Source organism: Silene latifolia, chromosome 1 (assembly GCF_048544455.1).
Source record: "Silene latifolia isolate original U9 population chromosome 1, ASM4854445v1, whole genome shotgun sequence".
NCBI lineage: Eukaryota > Viridiplantae > Streptophyta > Magnoliopsida > Caryophyllales > Caryophyllaceae > Silene > Silene latifolia.
Window position 1 is genome coordinate 192174050 of NC_133526.1, and position 23394 is coordinate 192197443.

Here is a 23394-nt window from a genome sequence, read left to right on the forward strand (position 1 = left end):
GATAATTTATAAAATTGGAATTATCAGCTTTGTGGTATAAAAAATACTTTTTAAAAAATACAATTCAGCACATTACTCAATTCTCTTGGATTAATTTTCAGTTTTAATTTTTTTTTTCTCAAGACAAAATACAATAACGAGAAAAATGAACAATTAATGAGATACCACTATTATTTTACAGTTCAATTTTAAACAATTTTCTTGAATAACTTTACAGTTCATTTTTTTTCTATATCAAAATATAATGACGTGAAATATTAAAAATTAATGAGGTTTTAATTTAGCATTATTAAGTAATACAAAATAAAAACTTCACAAATACCGCGCATTTATTGCGCGGGATTTAAACTAGTTAGGTTTACTGTTTTTTTAGTGAAGGGCAAATAAATGGAAAGTTTGGTGCAAAAAGTACTGTATTGAGTAAAAAAACGTCCTGCGAAAATAAATTACGAATTTATAATTACTCCGTATTTTTTAAGGGGCCGAATTTAAATTTTTTGTATACGGTCCCCAGAATTTCCCAGACGGCCCTGAGTATAAAGTGACTCCACCAATAATAACGTACAAAATTAATATCTTAATTAGAAATTAAAAAAAATTACTCCACCATTAGGAATTAATCACTTAGTGGGTAGTAGTCATTTCAATGAAAGAATTTCAATCTTTTTATCACCTTTTATACTTGATCTAGTGAATTTCAAGAGTGGATTACCAAATTAGGTGGAAAGATTAATGCGCCCTTTGAAATTTTGCAATCCTTTGTACAATTGTACTTGTATTATATTTGTGATTTGCATGTGGTTGTGGCAACACTAATATTAGTGCTTGCTAACTTCTACGGAAGTGATTAGATTAATCCAAACTAAAAAAGATTTTGTGATAAGGTGTTTTAACTAGGCACTTTCATTATTCTCACCTATACTTCAACCAAAAAAAGTTATCAATGATGTAAATTATTCTTTCAATCAAAACTTTAAAAAAAAAGTTTTTTTTTGTTTTTTTTGTTTTTTGATAAAATGAGGCCGAAACCGATTACATAGCTATGGATCTGAGTAACACTCATGCCTTTATTGCCTTATGCATGCATCATTGATTCATTGAGTCAACAAGTCTTAGGATTCAATGTAGAGGGACGTGAAGCACCAAAAGGCAATGGCAATGCCATTTTTGATAGTTTGTTCGCCCTAAAATTAGTTTTATGATAAACATGTCGAAGCAACGATTACTGCCCACATAAAGTAGTCGCTTACAAACCTTAATAAGAGGCCCGTAAATTAAATTACCAGCCCTCTCTTTATTGATGAGGTTTACCACCACTTGTGAATAGAGTTGACAAACAATGACACGACACGAAATTAACGGGTTTGAGTTGAGACTTGATGAGCCATTTATGTAAGTGGGTCGACACGAGACTTAATTGGATCGGATTTGGGTTGGAGGATTTGTGACCCGTTTATTGTCACACGAACACGAAACCGACATGACCCGATCTATTTACCAGGTTTACTTGTGAGTTAGACTAAATGATAAATTGTTCCAAGCCCATCCTACTTGCCAAAATCAGACTAAACTAAACCAAAGCCCACACAACTCAACTAGATTCACCATAGAATGTCTATGATTTCTCATGAACCCAAATATCCAACTTTTCGATATTATTACGAAACATTCCGCTTGCACCTGCTTGATCCGGATAGCCTTTAAAGCATCCGCTAGCAGTTACGGAGTAGTTTTTAGTTAAATTTTCCGAAATTCTTTCGAGTGTCCATTATTAATTACTCATTTGGGTTCCCTAAGTTCAAATTCGGGCTCCGCTACCGCCAGCATTCAATTTAATAGTATCTCCATGCGTTGTCCCAACACTTGTTTTCTGTGCGGTTGATCAAACTACAAGCAGCTAATGGCCTTTTTTTTACACATACGTCGGTGAAATTGGATGCGCGCATTAGGTGTTCGATGAAATGCCAAACATAGATATTGTTATTATTTAGAATTCGCATCCATATAGTTAATCAATTAGTCTCATGTAAAACCGTTTTACAATTATTTGTGATAGGAAATTCGAAACGTGTGAGCTTTCTAAAAATTTTAACTAGACTTGACCTGATCAGATGAACATTGAGTGTTTGATTTCTGCATTTGTAATCAGTTGCTGTCACAGAAAAGTTTCACGTGTCTGTTCATTTGTGATCAGTTGCTGTCACAGAAAATATGAAGAAACGGAGTAACATAGGTCAGAATTGCTGTAAATTATCATAGCATTCTCTGCAGGACTCTTGATTTTAATGCAGTTATATGCCCAAGTTGCTGCAAAATTATGTAATCTTAGTTATGATTCTCTTGAACGCACTGAAGGATTACAGTTCAAGGATCAGAGTCGGAACAGCGACTTTGTAAGTAGTTTCTGCTTAATTTATCAACCATTAATCCTTCATTTTCTGTTAATTTAATTTCCTTTATGCTAAATGCTTATCATTGATAACTGAGCAGGTATTGGGATTATTAGTTAGGGTTCTTAAGTAACGCGAAACAAACTAGCTTTGCAATCCTCTTATGATGCTAGAGTAGTATCTTTAGGCCTCGTCATTTGTCATTTCTTTAGATGTGGCCGATTTTATCAAATAAGCTAGCAAACATCTTTTTTTAGAAAGACTAGTAGATGTCAACTTCGAATTATTGATTACAATTTACAAGTGTATTCTTTGGACAAAAACTTTCCAACTCTATGTCCTTATCACTCAAATAGAAAAAATAAATGATAGGACGACGTTAGTGATGTCCGGGGGTATTTCCGTATTGGTTCACATGTACAATGTAATCCTACAAATAAAGAGAGACCATCTTGTAGCACTGTCTCATTTATGTAGTGGACTTTATTGTCTTTAGTTGATCGGCTAGTCTTGTATGAGATCGTTATATGCATCCAATCAAGTCATTAACCTGTAGTCCGTATATAACATAAAACGAGTTAATGATATGAATATAGTGGTCTTACATAGTTTTATGAGTAGAAGATGTACAATTTGAATTTGGTTTCTTCTTCTTTCATTTATTTTCCTATTTTTGTCAATCAGACGAATTTCAGTCGGTTTCAATGTATTTATCTTTGAAGGTGAACATTTTTTCTTCAATGGAAAATACAGACACGTTTTTTCTACAAAAATATAAGCAAGCTTGTAACTTGTCATCTGTCAGTGAGTCACTCACTCCCCCAAAAAAAGGGTACAAAGAATAATATTTATATTATCAATGTTTTATGGGACTGACATATACTCTACTAAAAACCCAATAAGATATGGTAATGTGGCACTTACCAAAATATCTACTACTACTTTTGTTTATCCTTTAAAGTTACTGCAGCTTAAAAAGTTCTCTTGAGTTTCATATCTGGGATTTACTCAGTTTAATCTTCAGGGTAAGATCCTCATCTTCCTGATTAAGCAAATATTATAGTATTCATTTAATGAGATTTTACTCTCTTTTTTTGGTTTAATACAGTTTTTTTTTTTATTACTGTGTGAATATTCTACTTGCTACAGTAAAAGGGTATTCCATGATTTAAGTGTTGTAAATTTTCACTTTTAGTTCTCCATTGAAGAACATAAAAAAGCTTTCTACTTTGTTAAAATTACTTATGATGGTAGACTGGTAGTTGACTTAAGGCCACTGAAGTTCACAAATTTTTGTTTATGTCTTTAAGACGAGTATATCCGTCTTAAACAAAAAACGGGTCAAATAGTGAAATAGATATTTTTCATTCATGTACTTAGCATATGGTATATTGCAGAAACATCCTCTATGTGTCGCTAACACAGGCGTAAGACTGAGTAAATAATCAACCCTCCTCCTCCTCCTCCTTTACCTTACAGTTTACGGGAGCCATTGACTCACTGGGGTAATATCGTTGTTATTGTTGATGAACATGAATATATGATGATGCTGTACTTAAGCATATACCATATGGTATAAGGTCTTATTTGTAACTTTGTATCTGAATTATGACTGTACTTGTCTGGCTTATTGGACTCTACTGCTTTTCCGGAAAAAATATATTGGCTTGGAATGAATTAGAGTGTTTGAATTGATATTCGATTATGATGTACTCCAAATCAAATGTGGGTACTTAAAAAAGTGAGTCCGAGCAACGATGCTGAATGTTTTTTTTGTGTAAAGGAAGCTGCAAAGGCGATTTTGATTCTTACTCATTTGTACCCAACTCATGAGTATTTCCACTTGATCCTATTATCTACTGAGTTAGCTAACGTACGCTAAACAGAGTTGAAAGTAGCTCCTCTGCATCCCAATTAGAGGATACGGAGTATGTAACACCTTAATCAATGTTTATGGAAACTGTGCTTGAATGTCTTGCATACACTGTAAACGTTCTCATTGTTTGATGAACTTCTGAATTTCTGATAATAAGTGATACTCTTTTATTCAATTTCCTCTTGCTTGTGATGTTCTACCGTTTTCTAGAGAAATGGCTTGAGAGTTGAGACGCCTTCTGGTCAAGGTAGGGATTTTTTTTTTTATATTTTTTTTTCTCTGCAGATGTTTGGGCAGGTAGCTTTAGCAGTTGGGGTGGTGATTGTGCGTTACATTTACAAGGCGTTGAAACCTCCCCCTCCGAAAATATGTGGGACCCCTGATGGCCCTCCCGTTACTTCACCACGGATCAAACTCAGAGATGGAAGGCACTTATCATATAGGGAGGCAGGAGTTGCCAAAGAGGAGGCAGCTTACAAAATCATTGTTATTCATGGCTTTGCCTCCTCCAAGGATCAGTCTTTACCTGTCTCTCAAGTATGAATCAACAATATATACTCATCTGTTTGAGTTTTGATTTGCTATTAAGTTCCGTGTATAATGAATTTTGTTGGGTGGCAGATGCATTACTCCATTTATAATAGCCTGCTGAATACCTGTATTCTATAAGGATTTATTTGACTTGTTTGATCATACTATAATTGTACAATCTATTGGTTTGGCAGGAACTTGCAGAAGAGTTAAAGCTATACTTCCTGTACTTTGATCGAGCTGGCTATGGAGAGAGTGACCCGAATCCAAAACGATCAGTGAAAAGTGAAGCATTTGATATTCAAGAACTTGCTGATGCATTGCAGCTTGGATCCAAGTTTTACGTGATTGGAATTTCCATGGGAGGTTACCCTGCTTGGAGCTGCATCAAATACATCCCACAAAGGCATGATAATTCTTGTTTCCGCCACTTTTGCATTTTGTTGTGATAATAACATTGTATTTATAACTACAAAATTTCCATTTTTAACTGGGACAAATGTTTGCTAATCTTTGGCTTTGGAATTGATGGATTAAAGCAAAAAAACTCACAAAACACACTGATTCTTGTCCTGTGACATGAGAGTGTTGTCGCACTCCACACAAAATTTTCATTATGGTTTTCCACAAACAACCTGTGTTTTTCTAACATTGGGTTAAGACTTAAGATACACACGTTCAACCCTTTATTTTAGCGAGGCAAGAGCCATTGAAGCGTTTGGGTTTGGAGAGGGAGTTAATATTTTCCAGCTGATTTATACCGTATAAACAGATTGGCAGGAGTAGCCCTGGTTGCTCCATTTGTCCACTACTGGTGGACTGGCTTCCCTTCTGATTTATACAAAAAGGCCTTTCGGAAGCTTCCAGCTGTCTCGGATCAATGGACATTCCGAGTTGCACATTACGCTCCTTGGTTGCTTTATTGGTGGATGACTCAAAATTTGTTCACTTCTCTGAGTTTCATGTCTGGTGGCCCATCTGTTTTCAGTCAGAAAGATTTGGAGATACTTGTAAAAACGCCAACAGTTCCTCAGGTTGACCAGGTAGCTCACACTTTACTTATATCACTCCCACCACATTTATGTACAGAAGATGTAGGTTTTGTGACAGCATATTTTGATTATTTTCAATGACATCAGGAGAAGATCCGTCAGCAAGGTGTCCATGAGTCTCTCCATCGTGATATTATGGCTGGTTATGCGAGCTGGGAATTCAGTCCCTTGGATTTAAAAAACCCTTTCCCTGATGATAACGGCTCAGTTCACATCTGGCAAGGGTACGAAGACAAGATGATTCCCTTTGAAATCAATCGTTACATCTCTGAAAAACTTCCATGGATCAAATATCATGAAGTTCCTGATGGTGGACATATGTTCCTGTGTGAACCAAGCGTGTGTGAATCAATCATAAGGGCACTTGTGCTTGGATAGCTTCCAGTTATATGACTACTAGCGTCTGGTCATGACTATATTCTACTTGTATTTACCCGGATAACATTGTGAGTTTTTTTTACTACTCTTTCGCATTATTGTGATAGTTAAAGTGAACCCTATGGATGCAGCAGAGTAAAGAATGTATAGCTATCAATAAGGATGCTTTCAGCGAGAAATATACTGAAGAGTTAACTGTGGTATGTGTAAGATTTTTCTTTAGCATCTTTCTAAAATTTTCAGTTTTGCTCTTGTATGTTATCCTTGCATTTTGGACCAACGCGGAATGGTGTTGGGAAGCGAAACAAGGTGTTTAATGGAAATGACATTACAGTCAGGCAGGAAAAAATGACTTTGCCTGGAACCATTAGGGTACTGTATGTAAATCCATTCAACATTCTCTTTGGATGGCAGAGTTCATCTATTCATGTCAGATAAGATCATGTCTGAATTTTTCAACCTTTTCATGCCTAAACGTCATTTGAACCGAGCACAGGTTAGGTCAGTGCAATTATTCAGAAATCATTTCGGGTATATAATGCACTTTGAGTCGAATGTGGCCGGTTGGATCATTCGGGTGTGTCAGATCATTCAGTTTGTATTTGTTAAGGTGTTTGTCATTTGTTATGCATACAAGTCATTTTGGATCTGGTCTTTTTGGGTCAGATTGTTCCGAATCATGTCAACATCTGGGGTGATAACTTCGGGACAGGTGCAGATTGAATAGAGTCAGGTCGGGTTTAAGTTCATGCAGCTAAGGTCTAATTTGGGACTCTGGTCGGGTCAATTTTCCCATGTCTATTAGAATTGCTTGGAAATTGTTATCACTAATGTAAAATTATTGTATATGTGTTGATATTCATATTCTGTGCTGTAATACAAAGTGTTCAACAGAAACATTAAAATCCGAAGGATTGAGATGATAATTTTTGAGTTTATCTACTGTTAGATGACTGGTTCTTTCGGACTTTAATAACTTGTTTTTATTGTAGTTGATTGGGTTCTAGTGTGCCACTGATTCTCAGATCCTCTTACATGCATAAGATAGACCCATAAATTTGGGAGAGAATTTAAAATGCATGTAGGAAAATGGTAATGAAGAGTTTCGACTGATGACGCTAGCTCATTTTCCTTACTGGCTTATATTAAAATTTTGGAACACTAGTTTAAGAAAGAAAAGTGAAAGAAGTAAAAAAAAATCAGACGACTTATTTGCTGGTAAGAAGTACTTCCTCCGTTATGATCATTTGTTTACCTTTTCTAGTCTTTGTGACTGAGTTTTTATTCAAAGGTAAACAAATGACTGGGACGGGGGGACTAGGGAGTACGAAGTAACTGACTGCTAGCAGCTGTTGACCTTGTTAAAGAAGAGTCAACTGAAATTGGAGTTTTGTGGAGTTGTAACAGCTGATAACGTCAGTTACAAGTCTTGATTATGTTAAGTAGTCTAGATGGTATCAGTTTTCATGCAAGTTCCCCAGATGTTCAGGCAGTTGATGGTAGCACTTTCAGTAGCCCTGCTAGGCTACGGCTACAAGGCCTTAAAGCCTCCCCCGCCTAAAAAATGTGGTTCCGCGGGTGGCTCTCCTGTGAATTCTCCAAGGATCAGACTTGCAGATGGGAGACATTTGGCATATAGGGAGTCAGGGGTTGCTAAAGATGAGGCGAGGTACAAAATCATCGTCATTCATGGCTTCAATTCCTGCAAGGATCAACCTTTACCTTTATCTCAGGTATTTATCAACTCTAGACTTGCCAATTTGGTCGTTCTGTTCGGCCTAGGTTTTGATAATTTCGGGTTGGGTGGTTGTGGGTCGAGTTCCTGTTATAAGGATTTTATTTCAAATTAGTTATTTCAGATTAGTTCAGTTCTGGTCGTGTCAGATTAGCTAGTCCTAGTCGGATCTACTCGGTGTTTGTTTTTGTTCTTGGTCCACAATTCGCATAGTTGCACTTGACGAGGCAGAACTGGCCAAACTGAATGACTCGATTCAATCCAAAAATTATACTCGTAACTCTGACTGCCAGAAAAACTGTGATTTGTTTGCTTTGTCAGGAACTTGTAGAAGAGCTAAAGCTGTACATGCTGTTCTTTGACAGAGCTGGTTATGGGGAAAGTGACCCCCATCCAAGACGTTCCGTGAAAAGTGAAGCATACGATATTCAAGAACTCGCTGATGCATTACAGCTTGGATCTAAGTTTTATGTCATTGGAATATCCATAGGAGGTTACGCTGCTTGGAGCTGTATAAGATACATTCCGCAAAGGCAAGACACTTACTTTCATTTATGGTTTTATAACAGGGTTCGTGAACATTGAACATTTGAACTATCAAACAGATTGGCAGGGATATCGTTAGTTGTCCCTTTTGTCCATTACTGGTGGCCTCATTTTCCGTCTGAATTATCCCGAGAGGCCTGGCGAAAACTTCCAGTCTCAGACCGATGGACTTTTCGAGTTGCACATTATACTCCTTGGCTGTTGTATTGGTGGATGAATCAGAAATTGTTTCCTTCTCTTAAAATCTTGTCTGACATTGCTACTGTTTTCACTCAGCAAGATTTGGAGATCAATGAGAAACGGGTTGAAGTTCCGAATGTTAGTAAGCTACCTGACTCCACCATCATTCTGTTCACTCGAGTCATTACAAGTTCTGTCATTTCGGAAGCACCAGTATTTTTTAGGTGTCAATAGTAGTCTTTAATCGTGTCTTTCATGATCACAGGAGAAGATACGCCAGCAAGGTGTCTACGAGTCTCTTCATCGGGACATGATGGCTAGTTTTGCGAACTGGGAGTTCAGTCCCTTGGATCTGAGAAATCCTTTCCCTAAAAATGAAGGTTCAGTTCACATTTGGCAAGGCCACGAGGACAAAATAATTCCGTCAAAAGTGAATCGTTTCATTTCGGAAAAACTTGAATGGATTAAGTACCATGAAATAATTGAAGGTGGGCATATGTTTATATATGAGCAGAGCATGTGTGAAACAGTAGTAAGAGCCCTTGTGCTTGGTTAGCTTTCTGTATTACTTCCTGTTTCCCTTTTTAGGGCATACACTCCGGATTTTGCTTGTAAGTTGTTATACTCGGTTTATGGAAATGCTAGTGAGTCTCGCTTAAGATGGTTATATGGAAAATGGAGAAAGAGTGAATTTCAGACCCGATAAGAAATTTTACCAAACACACTTTTTTTAGATTGGACAACTATTCATGTTTCTAACTTGTACCCTCGCGTTTTTCAAATTACCAGTTGTACCCTTAAACTCCATTAATTAATCTTAAACATGACCCTTAGTTTCTAAACCGTCAAATAAGAACGTTAAATGCTTACATGGCGTAATGACCTGGACGACTTATGCTATGTGGCTTGATGACTGGGCTATGACTAGGACCGCCTTGTAAAGAATAATTATTAGCGGGTTTCCTTTATTTTATCTAAGATCTTCATCTTCTTCATTCACTAACCTTCTTCCTTTTTCCTTATAATCCACTTTCTCTGTCCTCATTTTGCTCCCCCGACCTGAGATTAAATGTGCGTGTTTAAGAAAGAAGGACCGAAAACAAAAACAAAGTAGAGTACAATCATCATCACTAATTCTCATTCTCTCTCCTCCAAACCCCCAAAAAATCCCCAAATTCCGACCATCTTCATCCCACCGCCATGAATTACATATTCCAGAATCTTCTCGGAGCACCATACAGAGGAGGAAACGTCGTCGTATCACAAAACAATCGGCTAATGTCACTTGTCGCTAACCGCATTTCTGTCACAAGCCTAACTAAATCGAAAACCGTAACATGTCAATCTTCCGCAAACATGGCGCGAATCGCTGTTTCACCTGACGGAAACTTCATCTTAGCCGTCGATGATAATAGTAGGGCCCAATTTGTTAATCTTCACTGCAATTACTAATTGCATTTAATTTTCTAGCATCACTATTTTATACCTAATTATGTAGATAATTACTAATATCCTAGTCATAGCCCAGTCATCAAGCCACATAGCATAAGTCGTCCAAGTCATCACGCCATGTAAGCATTTAACGTCCTTATTTGACGGTTTAGAAACTAAGGGTCATGTTTAGGACTAATTAATGGAGTTTAGGGATACAACTGGTAATTTGAAAAACGCGAGGGTACAAGTTAGAAACATGAATAGTTCAGGGGCATCCCATAGAAAAACCCAATAACTTTTGTAAGACAGTTTTACATAAGGAGTATATCGTAGAAGTTAGAACATCTTTTTAACAATTTTTTTCACCAATATGAACTACGTGTATGGTCCATTGATTCCAATTAGTAGATTATACAACTGGTTGTATGTAGTTTATGTACAACCTTTTTAATGTTGTCGAGTTTTGTTATAAAGTTATCGAGCTTTACTAACAAAATTGTCGAGTTACAATGCAAAGTTATTGAGCTTAAGAGAAATAATTAAACTCAATAACTTTTTAAATTAGCTCAATAACTTATAAAATAGCTCGACAACTTTGGGTAAAGAACTCAACAACTTTAAGGCGGTTGTATAATGCTAATATACAACTGGTTGTAAGATAGTATTTGTGCATTGATTCTCTTCCAAAATCTGTGTAAAACTGTCTTTGACGAGACTAATTAGCTAGACGAATAGGAGTAGAAAAAGAAACAGAGTAAATTACGCGAGTTGGTCTCTATTAAGACGGGCAAATTCATCCTAATACTAAAACGGGTCAAATATACCCCATTTGACTAGATAGGACAAATGTTTTGTTAGTCATTGAGAACTCTGTTTTTGTCCTATCAATCATATATGACCCGTTTTAAATTTAAGACGGATATATCAGTCTTAACCTAGAATTTGTGAAATTCTGCCATTGATTCTCTGAGTTTTGGAGGTGCAAGGAAAATGAGCATCACGTCACCTCATTCTTTGATTCCCCAAATCTTATTATTTTAGAAAAATGAAGAAATTATGTTGGCAAACCCAACTTCGTCAACTCTCTAATTCTCTAAATTACAAAAAATGAAATACAACACGTTATGTTACGCATTTTGCATTTTTAATTAGTAAAACAGCCTAAAGTGTTGGCAAAGTAAGGTAACATTATGGTATAAAGTTATGGATAAAGAGGATTCTAGTCATAATTTACATAAAAGGAGCATAAATAAAAGAAGGGTTTAAATATCATACAAATTGAAAGAATGAAGAAATGTCCGATTTCATTTATCACAAATTCTCATTTGTAACACATCATAAGCTTGTAACATCTCACAGCTGTTTATTTATTTCGTTGTGATTTTGTGACAGACCTTATCAAGCAAAGACGAGTTTTATCAATTTGTCTTCTCTATCGTTGTCATTCTTGTCAAAAAGGTTAGTTCAATTTAATTTCATAAGGTCCTAATCATAAATCCGTAGTCATCCATGTTTCTAATATCCGTTTTTACCTAAATGATTCTCGATAAATAGTAGATACTCAAAATTGGTTATGACTTACGAGCATAGAAAATGGAGAGGGTGAAAAAATTTATGCTCAATTGAAAAAAATAAAAAAGTAACTTAATACTCAAAATTGTCACATATAGTTACTCTAATAATATGGTTTGTGTTGAGGTTATAAATTACATATGTGATATGCCATTTTGTGCTATAGCTAACACTATTTCATCCAACTCTTATTGAGACCTCGTATACTCAATCAAGTTTATGCTATGTCATTTATTAAGATCTTCTTCTCATGAGCATCTAAATAAATTGGTAGGAGATTGTTCTATCTTAACTAGAGCTATTAAGTTCAAACCTAAAAATACAGTAGTATTAAGACTCCTGAGGAAGAATTTTACCACTCCAAACGTCTTACACGGTTTGAATCCAGATAAAACCGGATGGTATTAGGGCTAGTCAAACCTCAGGGTTGACCAAACCCACCCCTCGGGTCAAGTTTTACCCAACTCGTTATAAACTAGGGCCAGGCCCGGGTCCAGCAAATTCAACCCATGCCGCCCTCAATCCACCTCTTAATCTCACCTGAGGCTGGTTCTGGGTCCACCTCCACCAGACCCGGCCCGTGTTGACATGCCCCTACCTCGAGTCGGTTTTGGCAAGCCCAATCTGTCCCGGGGTTAGCCGGCCCGGCCCAAATGTTTGTCCACCCCTACAAAAACACAAATTCTTGTTTCAGACGGACACTTTTGGTCTTATTTATCAGACGGATAAAATGTTGCCATTTTTTAAGAAAATGTAACCAATTAATTCACAAAATGTTATGACTAGAGATGTCATTTTTTACCCTGAAAATGATGTGAACAATAATGGTAACATGTTATCAGAAAATAACAACATTTTATTGTAAAATGATGACATGTTACCCGTCTTATTTCAGACCAAAATCAATGTGTACAAATTATGTGTACAAATTATGTGCCACACCCCCACCCAAAAAGTGTAAGGCCTACATTCCAAGTCAGTACACCTAAACTTACCTCAACTGAATCATATAAAACACCCAAACATTTTCTTACCAAACCCAACTTAGCAAACAAAAATACAGTACTATACAACACTATGATTGCTACACATTTGAAGTTAAGTTTGAGGTTGCATATATATAAGTATAACAAACCCTTTGTGTTATTGAGCTCAAAGAATGCATTGATTTGTTGTGCATATAGGTCAAGTAGAGCAATGCCTTCATCTAAGGTGTGTGGTGATCCGTTGCCGGTTTCGACACCGATAGTTAACCTTAGTGATGGGAGGCAATTGGCTTATAAGGAGCAAGGTGTTCCTAAGGATGAAGCCATTTACAAAGCCATTGTTGTTCATGGCTTTGATAGCTCCAAAGATCTTTATTTGCCTCTTTCTAAGGTATATTGACTTTTTTTTTCTTTGTCCTGCATGATGTTACAAATATGCCCCCTGCCTCTCTCCTAAATTACTATATATGTTCTTGTCTCATTGTTATCTTATGGCATGTCAACCCCGTTAATATAATTTGCATAGTTTTTTCATAATTAAGACACTGGGTTAATGTTGTTGTTGAACAATCTTATCATTTGGCGTATATGGAAGTATGTAAGTAGTTTCGTAACATAATACTCCCTCCGTCCTGGTGAATGGTTATTTATTTCCATTTTGAGGTGTATTATTTATTTGTTATCTATTTTTATTTTAGACGAGTATTGAACAAGTGGCTAGTGTATGCAAGTGACAATTATTCTTTTATTTTATTAGTTTGTCCCACATGTATTGATTTTTGTGTAAAAAGGAATAAATAACAATTGACTGAGACTAATTTGTAAGTTGTATACTATAGTATGGAGTATATTTGATTTCTTGTATAATAACTCGACATAATTTGGGAGCGTAGATATCATGTTTTGTATGTCAAAATGAGTGACATGGTGACATGGATAGTAATTACGGGGATTAAACTTAAAAACTTATTGTTCATACTCAAATTTCCTTCCTCTTAATCACTAGACTATGAAAAATGATTTGCATCAATCATCTTATGATGCAGGACTTTGTAGAAAAAATGGGACTATACATTGTGACAATTGATAGACCCGGGTATGGAGAAAGTGACCCGAACCCAAAACGGACCATAAAAAGCGACACATTTGATGTGCAAGAGCTTGCCGACCACTTGAATCTTGGATCAAAGTTTTATGTCGTCGGTCTTTCTCTTGGGAATTACATTACGTGGGGTTTTATCAAGTACTTACCTCATAGGTATGTCTGTTGCTCTCAAGTCTTTAAGTCTTTACCATTTACTTCAATAGTGTTACCACGGAATTACATCAGACGATAGATCGCAAGTTTGAATCCGCTATATTGTTATGCTTCTTGACCTTAAAGGTAAGCCCCTTAAAATTCATGCAATTATATGAGGAATGGTAACGTCAAAGTGAAAATGTACTCTGTCACTTGTTATGTAAGTACATTATTTTAGTAGCTTAACTTTTCCAAGGTATTTTCAAAAGTCGGGTAGTGATAAGGCGCCACCGGGTGACGCACAAATTGGGTGTCACCCTCTCACAACCCTTTTTAATTGAAGGGGTCCCCACTCACCCCATGTGAGAGGGTGGCGCCAAATTGTGTGTGTCAGGGGGTACGCCTTTCATTTTCCTTTTCAAAATGACAGTCAGAAACACCCCCATACTCCAAGTGCCTTACTGGGACCACTTAAGGCATGGAAATGCTACCATCTCGGATTCCGAGGCAATGATTATCATAAGACAATAAAGAAACATATTTAAATAATAATTAACGTTTAAAGTGATTACATGCCAAAAACCAAAACCGATAAAGAGATACAAGTTCTCCAAAACTATCTACTATCAAAAGACTATAAATCTATCAAACACAATGGAAGACTTCTAAATCGCATCGTGGTGACTCCTCCCGATTATCCCATACGCATCGGCTCACCATACCGCAATCAATCACCGCTCACCACCCCGAATGGATCACCACGATTTTTAAAACATTTAAACGGGTCAAGACTAATCACACAATCAATATAGATAACAACAATAAGATAAACAGACAAATTTGAACTGTCACACACACACACACACACACCACCAACTCCCATCATCTCAATATCGATCGTCCCTTTGGACCGACCGCCCGATGGGGGACGCAGCCCGTTCCCACCTAAGCCCCGCTCATCATACGAGCGATAACCCCGTCCATTAATGTGCACATCCCCTTTCGTGGCGGGTTCCACGAAGGGCGAAACTAGGGCGTGAGATCACTCCCGCAAGTGACCCCACTCACCGAGAACGAACGCATCTCGAGAACCATCACAAACACAACCACAATCACAATCACAATTACAATTACAATCATCATATCAATCAACTAACTACAAAGACATCACCAATATCCCATTATGGGACTAATACCGAGTAGGAAATCCTACCTGGAAAGCACACAACACGAGACGGTATCTACAATTTGTCTCAAAACGCCTCTTCTATGAACTCTCCTCCTACCATACAACACATAGATACTACTATTCAATTACTATTCATAAAAACCCTCAATTCCTAAATTAGGGTTTCACTAATCTTAACAAAACATTATATAAATTACATTAAAAGCTTACCCTCGACGCAAGGAATCCAACGACACAAACTACGATGCAAACCGACCGTCTGAACTCCGGGAATTGTCAAGAACGCGATTAGGAAGAAGACAAGTTGCTTTCTCTCTTAAACAGGTTTTAGGTTTTGTAAAAAGTGATTTAGAACAAAGACGAATTGGTTTAAATACCTTAATCGCGTAATTAACAAAACCCGAGAAAACTCCCCCGTAAAACCGGACACTCGATCGAGTACCCAAGGTACTCGATCGAGTACCCCCCTACTCGATCGAGTGCCCCAGCTACTCGATCAAGTGCCCAACAGGTCAGAAACTATTTCTCTTCGCAACTTGCCCTTACTCGACAGAGTAAGGGCTACTCGATAGAGTACCCCAAGACTCATAAATACGGAGTATTACAGTCTTCCCTCCTTAAAAATAACTTCGTCCCCGAAGTTCAACCCATACATAAAAACGACCATACTAGCTCGACCAAGACACAACAACATAACTAAGAACTCAAGAACTCGACCAAACATACAACATGAACCTTTAACACCCACTCCACCAACTATGTTTACTTCCCTAACATGACTCACGATATCGTATCCACCACATATATATCTCTCACGACACCCACTCCATACATAACCAACTACCATCCTCTAACGCTGCTAGCTCCATAATATCATCCATTATCAAATCCAAAATCAAGACACTCATAGACCTCAAACGGAATGTTACATTCTACCACCCTTAAAAGGAACTTCGTCCTCGAAGTTTACTCACACTCATAATCTCATCATCCAACTGTCAACACTATCGAAGTATTCTCGCATTCCTAACATCAAACTACTACAAGCACGTCCGTGACCTTTTAACACTATCAACCACAACATATACAAATCCATATCTTATGCTACACCAACACTCTACTTCCAAATATACTACCATATGAACAACCATCAAAATCTCTTTTATCGCATCCTACTCCTCTTAAGATAAATGTTACATCCTCGTAACCTACTAATACTATATCCTTAGTTATATCTTCTCATTATTCTCATCATCATCACATGTCATAGATAACCACCTATACTCTAAACACTCGTCATGCATATATCCAAGGCTCTCTTACTTAAACAATTCTCGTACTTCAATTCACTCGTCACACCACCTAACCTATACCTCAAAATCTTTATCTTAACCCAAAATTTCAATTTTTCCACATTACCGCAACATGACATACCTCTCTATATAAACTATATGAAACTCCCATCATTAAAAGCATAACTCACGATCCACACTTGTTACGTGCACTCATTCCAGATCCTCAAGTTCTTTCCTTCATTACCGCAAAACTCATACATAACTTAATATGATACTAATTCCCTCAACACCCTACACTCACTGTCCCAACAAAAGATTATGAACTACCTGCCGCTTTCAGATCATTACAACACATGTTCCACGAATCATTTTCCATTACCATGTCTACTAAAGCCTTATCTAGAACAAGGTCAAAATTACTGTAACAACCTCTCACAACCGTGTCCCATCAATAGAACATCACTATACCATGACAACAACGAAAACATATTCAACTCTATTTCATATCATACTCTACCTCATTCTTAACTTAACCTGGTAAAGAAAACATCAATAAGCAAGACAACTGTCTACATGTTCAACCAAAACTCACAAAGAACAACAGCAAACAAAACAACAATCTATGTATAACTGGTATGCACTTTCGAAAACTCGTATCATAATCATCCCGCCTACTCCACCACAACCGGTGACGGCATCACAACACCGCCACCAACAGCCACACCGTAGTGCGAAAATACCCGCATCACAACATTATGTACCGTGCCCGGATCACCACCCGAGGCACCACAACCACACCGATAGACATCACAACTGCATACGATTACCATAAACACTGACTGAGCATAACTTCTCAGACAAGAAAAACTTACTCAAATCCACTTTAATAAATCACCACGCAATATATTATATGGATAAACAGATAAGCATCTCATGAACATCATCTCTACCATTTCACGGAATACACATGTATTATTAATACACATAAAACTATAACTAGCCATGTCAATTACTCAAATTATTACCTTTTTGGATATTATTCAATTAAACTACCGTGTCCAACATATATATTACAGAACATTCATAAAACAGCTTTATAATTATCACACCATACCACTTCTTGTGAGGTCAGAACCTCACACAAACATTTACACATATCATAGACCCGTAATCACAACCAACTAGTCAATCCTGACCACGTAAGTTACCACTCAACAAAGGTTACCTGTTGTCCGAGCTTAACTCGCATACCCCTCATCACATTCTTCCATTCGCATCACCAAAGACCTTTCGCCATACATAACCATACAAACTAACACTCATTATGAGAAACCACCTCCTAAGACTATGTCTTATACTTCCTGACAACCATACTTTTATCAATTCAGTCTTTACAAAATCGGCCTCTTTAGAATTGCCACTTTTCTAATATACCCTTAACCTTAACCACTAGTCAAAGACCATAACACTACCTTTGTCCAGGACATCAACCCTCTTCACTCATCTCTAAACATCATGATTTCTTTTCTATCTTTGGTTAACATCCCAAACAACGAACATCGAATCCATGAACAAAATTACCTCAGCATTCTTCCCAATATTTTCCTTAATTGAATCATCATCCATTTTTCCACCAAAATCTCAAATCATGCAGATATTCTACTAACTTCTTACTTTCCTTAATTTCTCGAAACTCATTATTAAACATGTTGTCCTGAAGCTCCCATATAACCATTAACTAACATCCTCATGATAATATCACACATTTCGATGATTCCTTACCTTTATATCACATAACTCCGGTGAATATTTTCCTCAGCTTACTTTTATCCTTCTTTTCTCTTTACACTCAATAATACCAATTTAATAGCTCAACTCCTTATTACTTCTATCTAACCCTTTAGTGCACCTATTACCTTCTCATCGCTCCAAAACTCAAATCCCATTATTTTATATTGATATCATCTCCCTCTTTCTTACCACAAATATTCTCTTACAATGTCATCAATCACCCTTGCCACTAATCCCTCCATAGAATCAACGTTTACTGTTCAAACAATTGCATCTCCCTTTTTACATCTCTAGAAATCATAATTCATTTAATACCGTTAATTACCCAAGGAAATCACACAGTAGTTTCGTCTCTCGATAACACAAATTTCCAAACTCAGTCATTACCTGCAAATCCACGTCGCGACATGTCCCATTAAGTTCGCTATATACCACTATTTCCAAACGACCTTTCATTACATATGTTCTTACTCAACACTATTTCTAACCATCTCCCTCCATAATTTATTATACATCTCAGGTTGCTACTATCCACATCCTTTCTTTCAATCCTTTCATTCTCACGTTCCTTAGACTCATATCATCCCTTGTCCATATTCACTTACTTTTTACATTACTCAACATACAAACATATCACTCATCTCGTCTCACAAAACATGCTCTATGCCTCAATTAAGTCTTACCAATCCCAACACATATAAATCATGTCCTCCCCACCGAACTCATACTCATCATAGGTGCCACTCTTTACACCACAAAATTGGGTAACTTACGCGTCAAGACCAACATACATGTAAAACAATGCATAAAGAAGCAAAATAACGCCTTTGAATTAAACATAATATACAACGAAGGTAAAAGATAAGCATATGACCCAAAACAGGGGTCACTAGATCGAGTACAGGCCACTCGATCGAGTAAGGGACTTACTCGATCGAGTAGGTGAAGATCAGAAGCACGTAAAACAAATTACCAGGGACACTCGATCGAGTACCCAAGGCTACTCAATCGAGTACCCCCCTACTCGATCGAGTACCCCAGCTACTCGATCGAGTACCCAAATTCTCAGCACTGTCCAGTTTTCGTAAAACAGTCATAACTCACTCATTACTTGGTCATTTTGGGCGTGTGACCTATCGTTAGAATCGTAAAAGGACAAGCTATCACCTCCAATTGGAATCACATCAAAATCATTTATGCATCTCAAGTTATAGCAGTTTAAAGACAGCCTCTTTATCATCGAAAAACACAACTATTGATTTTTACTTCCCAAACGACTTAAACAACAACAAGGTAGACAAAACGACCCAAAGACTCATAAAACCAGTATTGCTAATCTCATGTTACCATCTTCAAAAATCAAGCAACATCATCCATCATGCACATATATTATTCAACTTACCAATCACATATTACCCACATGTTATCTCACATCTCCCAACATACTAAGCAACATTATAAACGCAACATGTGATATAGCTAAGCATGAAATTTTATCAAGCTTTTCATATAATCAACGAAACGGTGACGTCATATTATCAAATGCCACATAGTAATCATCCAACATGCTTTTCTATTCCAACAACAATTCTATATATCTCATCAATCTTTCATTCATATATCATTCCTCTACTTTAAACATCCAACAATTACGACATACTTCATCACATCCACACACAAGTTGACAAACAACACATACGACTTGACATACACCCCCCATGTGACCGGTTCAAAATTGTAGGGCGATTTCGCGACTTTAGGACGTCTCCCAAGCCTTTGCATTAGCTCCTACAACCTTTACCTCGGGTTCATTTTAATTGACTCCCTATATTCATTGGGTTCATTGGTTACAGGTTTCAGGATCGTCGCTCTGATACCATTTGTAACACCCCCATACTCCAAGTGCCTTACCAGGACCACTTAAGGCATGGAAATGCTACCATCTCGGTTGCCCGAGGCAATGATAATCATAAGACAATAAAGAAACAAATTTAAATAATAATTAACGTTTAAAGTGATTACATGCCAAAAAACCAAAAGCGATAAAGAGATACAAGTTCTCCAAAACTATCTACTATCAAAAGACTATAAATCTATCAAACACAATGGAAGACTTCTAAACCGCATCGTGGTGACTCCTCCCGATTATCCCATACGCATCGGCTCATACCGCTCAATCACCGCTCACCACCCCGAATGGATCACCATGAGTTTTTAAAACATTTAAACGGGTCGTACTAATCACACAATCAATATAGATAACAACAATAAGATAAACAGACAACCGAATCACACACACACACACACACACCACCAACTCCCATCATCTCAATATCGATCGTCCACCTGGACTGGACCCATTACGCCGATGGGGGACCGCGGCCGTTCCCACCTAAGCCCCGCTCATCATACGAGCGATAACCCTGTCCATTAATGTGCACATCCCCTTTCGTGGCGGGTTCCACGAAGGGCGAAACTAGGGCGTGAGATCACTCCCGCAAGTGACCCCACTCAACCGAGAACGCATCTCGAGAACCATCACAAACACAACCACAATCACAATCACAATTACAATTACAATCATCATATCAATCAACTAACTACAACACATCACCAATATCCCATTATGGGACTAATACCGAGTAGAAATCCTACCGGAAAGCACAACACGCAGACGGTATCTACACTGTCTCAAAACGCCTCTTCTATGAACTCTCCTCCTACCATACAACACATAGATACTACTATTCAATTACTATTCATAAAAACCCCAAATTCCTAAATTAGGGTTTCACTAATCTTAACAAAACATTATATAAATTACATTAAAAGCTTACCCTCGACGCAAGGAATCCAACGACACAAACTACGATGCAAACCGACCGTCTCGAACTCGGAATTGTCAAGAACGCGATTAGGAAGAAGACAAGTTGCTTTCTCTCTTAAACAGGTTTTAGGTTTTGTAAAAAGTGATTTAGAACAAAGACGAATTGGTTTAAATACCTTAATCGCGTAATTAACAAAACCCGAGAAAACTCCCCGAAAACCCAGGACACTCGATCGAGTACCCAAGGTACTCGATCGAGTACCCCCTACTCGATCGAGTGCCCCCGGCTACTACTCGATCAAGTGCCCAACAGGTCAGAAACTATTTCTCTTCGCAACTTGCCCTTACTCGACAGAGTAAGGGCTACTCGATAGAGTACCCCAAGACTCATAAATACGGAGTATTACAGTCTTCCCTCCTTAAAAAGAACTTCGTCCCCGAAGTTCAACCCATACATAAAAACGACCATACTAGCTCGACCAAGACACAACAACATAACTAAGAACTCAAGAACTCGACCAAACATACAACATGAACCTTTAACACCCACTCCACCAACTATGTTTACTTCCCTAACATGACTCACGATATCGTATCCACCACATATATATCTCTCACGACACCCACTCCATACATAACCAACTACCATCCTCTAACGCTGCTAGCTCCATAATATCATCCACTATCAAATCCAAAATCAAGACACTCATAGACCTCAAACGGAATGTTACACAGGCTACATTGTCGAGTGTCGAGAAATACAAAATCTCATTGAAAACGGACGATATCCGTCACAAGCTTGTGGCAGATACCATTTTCTCTCACAAAATACCCATTGAGAGGTGAGTGGGAAACACATGAGGGGTGCCCCACTTTGTCCCCTCTCCCTTTTTGTGAGAGGTCTTCAGCTTGTGACGGGATTAACCCGTCACAAGCAAGACGCTTTGTTTTGTGAGAGGTCACAAGCTTGTGACGGAATTAGCCCGTCACAAGCAAGACTAGCTGGTCGAGAAATGATTTAATTATAGTATATGTTTGTGAATGATGCTTGTGCATGTATTTATAGGCTAGCAGGTGCAGCATTGGTAGTACCAGTAGTTAACTATTGGTGGCCTTCATTTCCATCAAAAATGTCTAAAGAGGCTTACAAGATGCAACCTTTAAGAGATCAAATAAAACTTTGGATTGCTCATAATGCTCCTGGACTTTTACATTGGTGGATGACTCAATCATTACTTCCTTCATCAATCTTGGACAAACCCCCAATGGTCCTCAATGCTAAAGATGTTGAAACTATGCAAAAAATGGCTCTAGTACCCAACCTTAATGAGGTAACACTTCATTTTCGCGACTCTAATTTCTCGTTTGATTCAATCAAGATTGCCTAATTCATTAGTAGTGGAGGAAACATGATTTGACGTTAGGGGTGGAGAAATTCCAACAGGAATGACCTACTAATGTAATTGAGTAAACTAGAAAAAAAATCAAAAATTTCAACTAATTTCAATTTTTTTTATTATTTAACGAGGGCGACCAACCTTGCTTTCCTTTCCTGGCTCCCCACTTTTCATTATATATATGTCACATCTAACATGTGATAAGTCATTAATCATTATGGAGTGTAATTAGGACACTGATTACTCCGTATTATTTTTATTTTTTGGTGTCAAATAATCCGCAAGGGCAGTACAATATCGGGGTGGAGGATTCGAATCTAAAATCCGTTGTCCACTATAATCTACCTTAACCATTAGATTAAGACTTTTTCAGTGATTACTCTGTATTATAATACTATACCATATGTTTTGTTGGGAGTACACTCTTATTTAACAATTAGATTGATTAATGTATGTTAATTGCAGCACAAAATAAGGCAACAAGGAGAAGATGAGTCACTTTATAGAGACTTGAAAGTTGGATTTGGGAAATGGGAATTTGACCCAATGGAATTAAAAAGTCCATTTGAAGGAAAAATGGGTAGTATTCATTTGTGGCAAGGTTATCAAGATAGGCTTGTTCCTTACCAACTACAAAGGTTTCTTGCTAAGAAATTGCCTTGGATTAAATATCATGAGGTTACTAATGGTGGTCACTTGATCATCCATGATCATGTTTTATGTGAAGAAATTTTTAAATGTCTCTTGCTTGACTAAAGACCTTATTGCAATCTTGATTATATATCGATTTATGAGACTTCGGAAACAGCCTTCTTGTATAGTTAATTTGGGGTAATCATTTAAGACTGTATATATATACCGATCTCTCTTTACCACGTAATTTGTGGGAACCATTGAGATATTGGCGTAATGTTGATTTATGAGACTATTATTTATCACTGAGGGACGAGATCTGATTTTTAGATCATGAGACGA

General features: G+C 37.4%; 3 protein-coding genes across 4 annotated transcripts; all 3 read left to right on the forward strand.

The window, feature by feature from the left end:
* The first annotated feature begins 3134 nt into the window (after nt 1–3134).
* On the forward strand, nt 3135–6430 carry LOC141614381 (uncharacterized). 2 transcript variants are annotated; one of them, XM_074433133.1, is made up of 6 exons: nt 3184–3415; nt 3788–3895; nt 4552–4803; nt 4992–5203; nt 5570–5840; nt 5937–6430. In XM_074433133.1, the coding sequence occupies exons 3-6, from the start codon at nt 4552–4554 to the stop codon at nt 6225–6227; spliced, it is 1026 nt and encodes a 341-aa protein (XP_074289234.1). In that variant the 5' UTR covers nt 3184–3415; nt 3788–3895; the 3' UTR covers nt 6228–6430. The 2 variants fall into 2 exon arrangements, with proteins under 2 accessions (XP_074289230.1, XP_074289234.1); XM_074433129.1 differs by lacking the exon at nt 3788–3895 and having other exon boundaries at nt 3135–3415.
* A 91-nt stretch (nt 6431–6521) lies between these two features.
* On the forward strand, nt 6522–9403 carry LOC141614375 (uncharacterized). Its single transcript, XM_074433125.1, has 4 exons — nt 6522–7960; nt 8284–8495; nt 8568–8826; nt 8954–9403. Exons 1-4 carry the CDS (start codon nt 7679–7681, stop codon nt 9242–9244), a joined length of 1044 nt encoding a protein of 347 aa, XP_074289226.1. The 5' UTR covers nt 6522–7678; the 3' UTR covers nt 9245–9403.
* Nucleotides 9404–12613: 3210 nt separating this feature from the next.
* On the forward strand, nt 12614–23224 carry LOC141614399 (uncharacterized). Its single transcript, XM_074433146.1, has 4 exons — nt 12614–13071; nt 13727–13938; nt 22089–22353; nt 22885–23224. The coding sequence occupies exons 1-4, from the start codon at nt 12772–12774 to the stop codon at nt 23173–23175; spliced, it is 1068 nt and encodes a 355-aa protein (XP_074289247.1). The 5' UTR covers nt 12614–12771; the 3' UTR covers nt 23176–23224.
* The last annotated feature ends 170 nt before the right edge of the window (nt 23225–23394 follow it).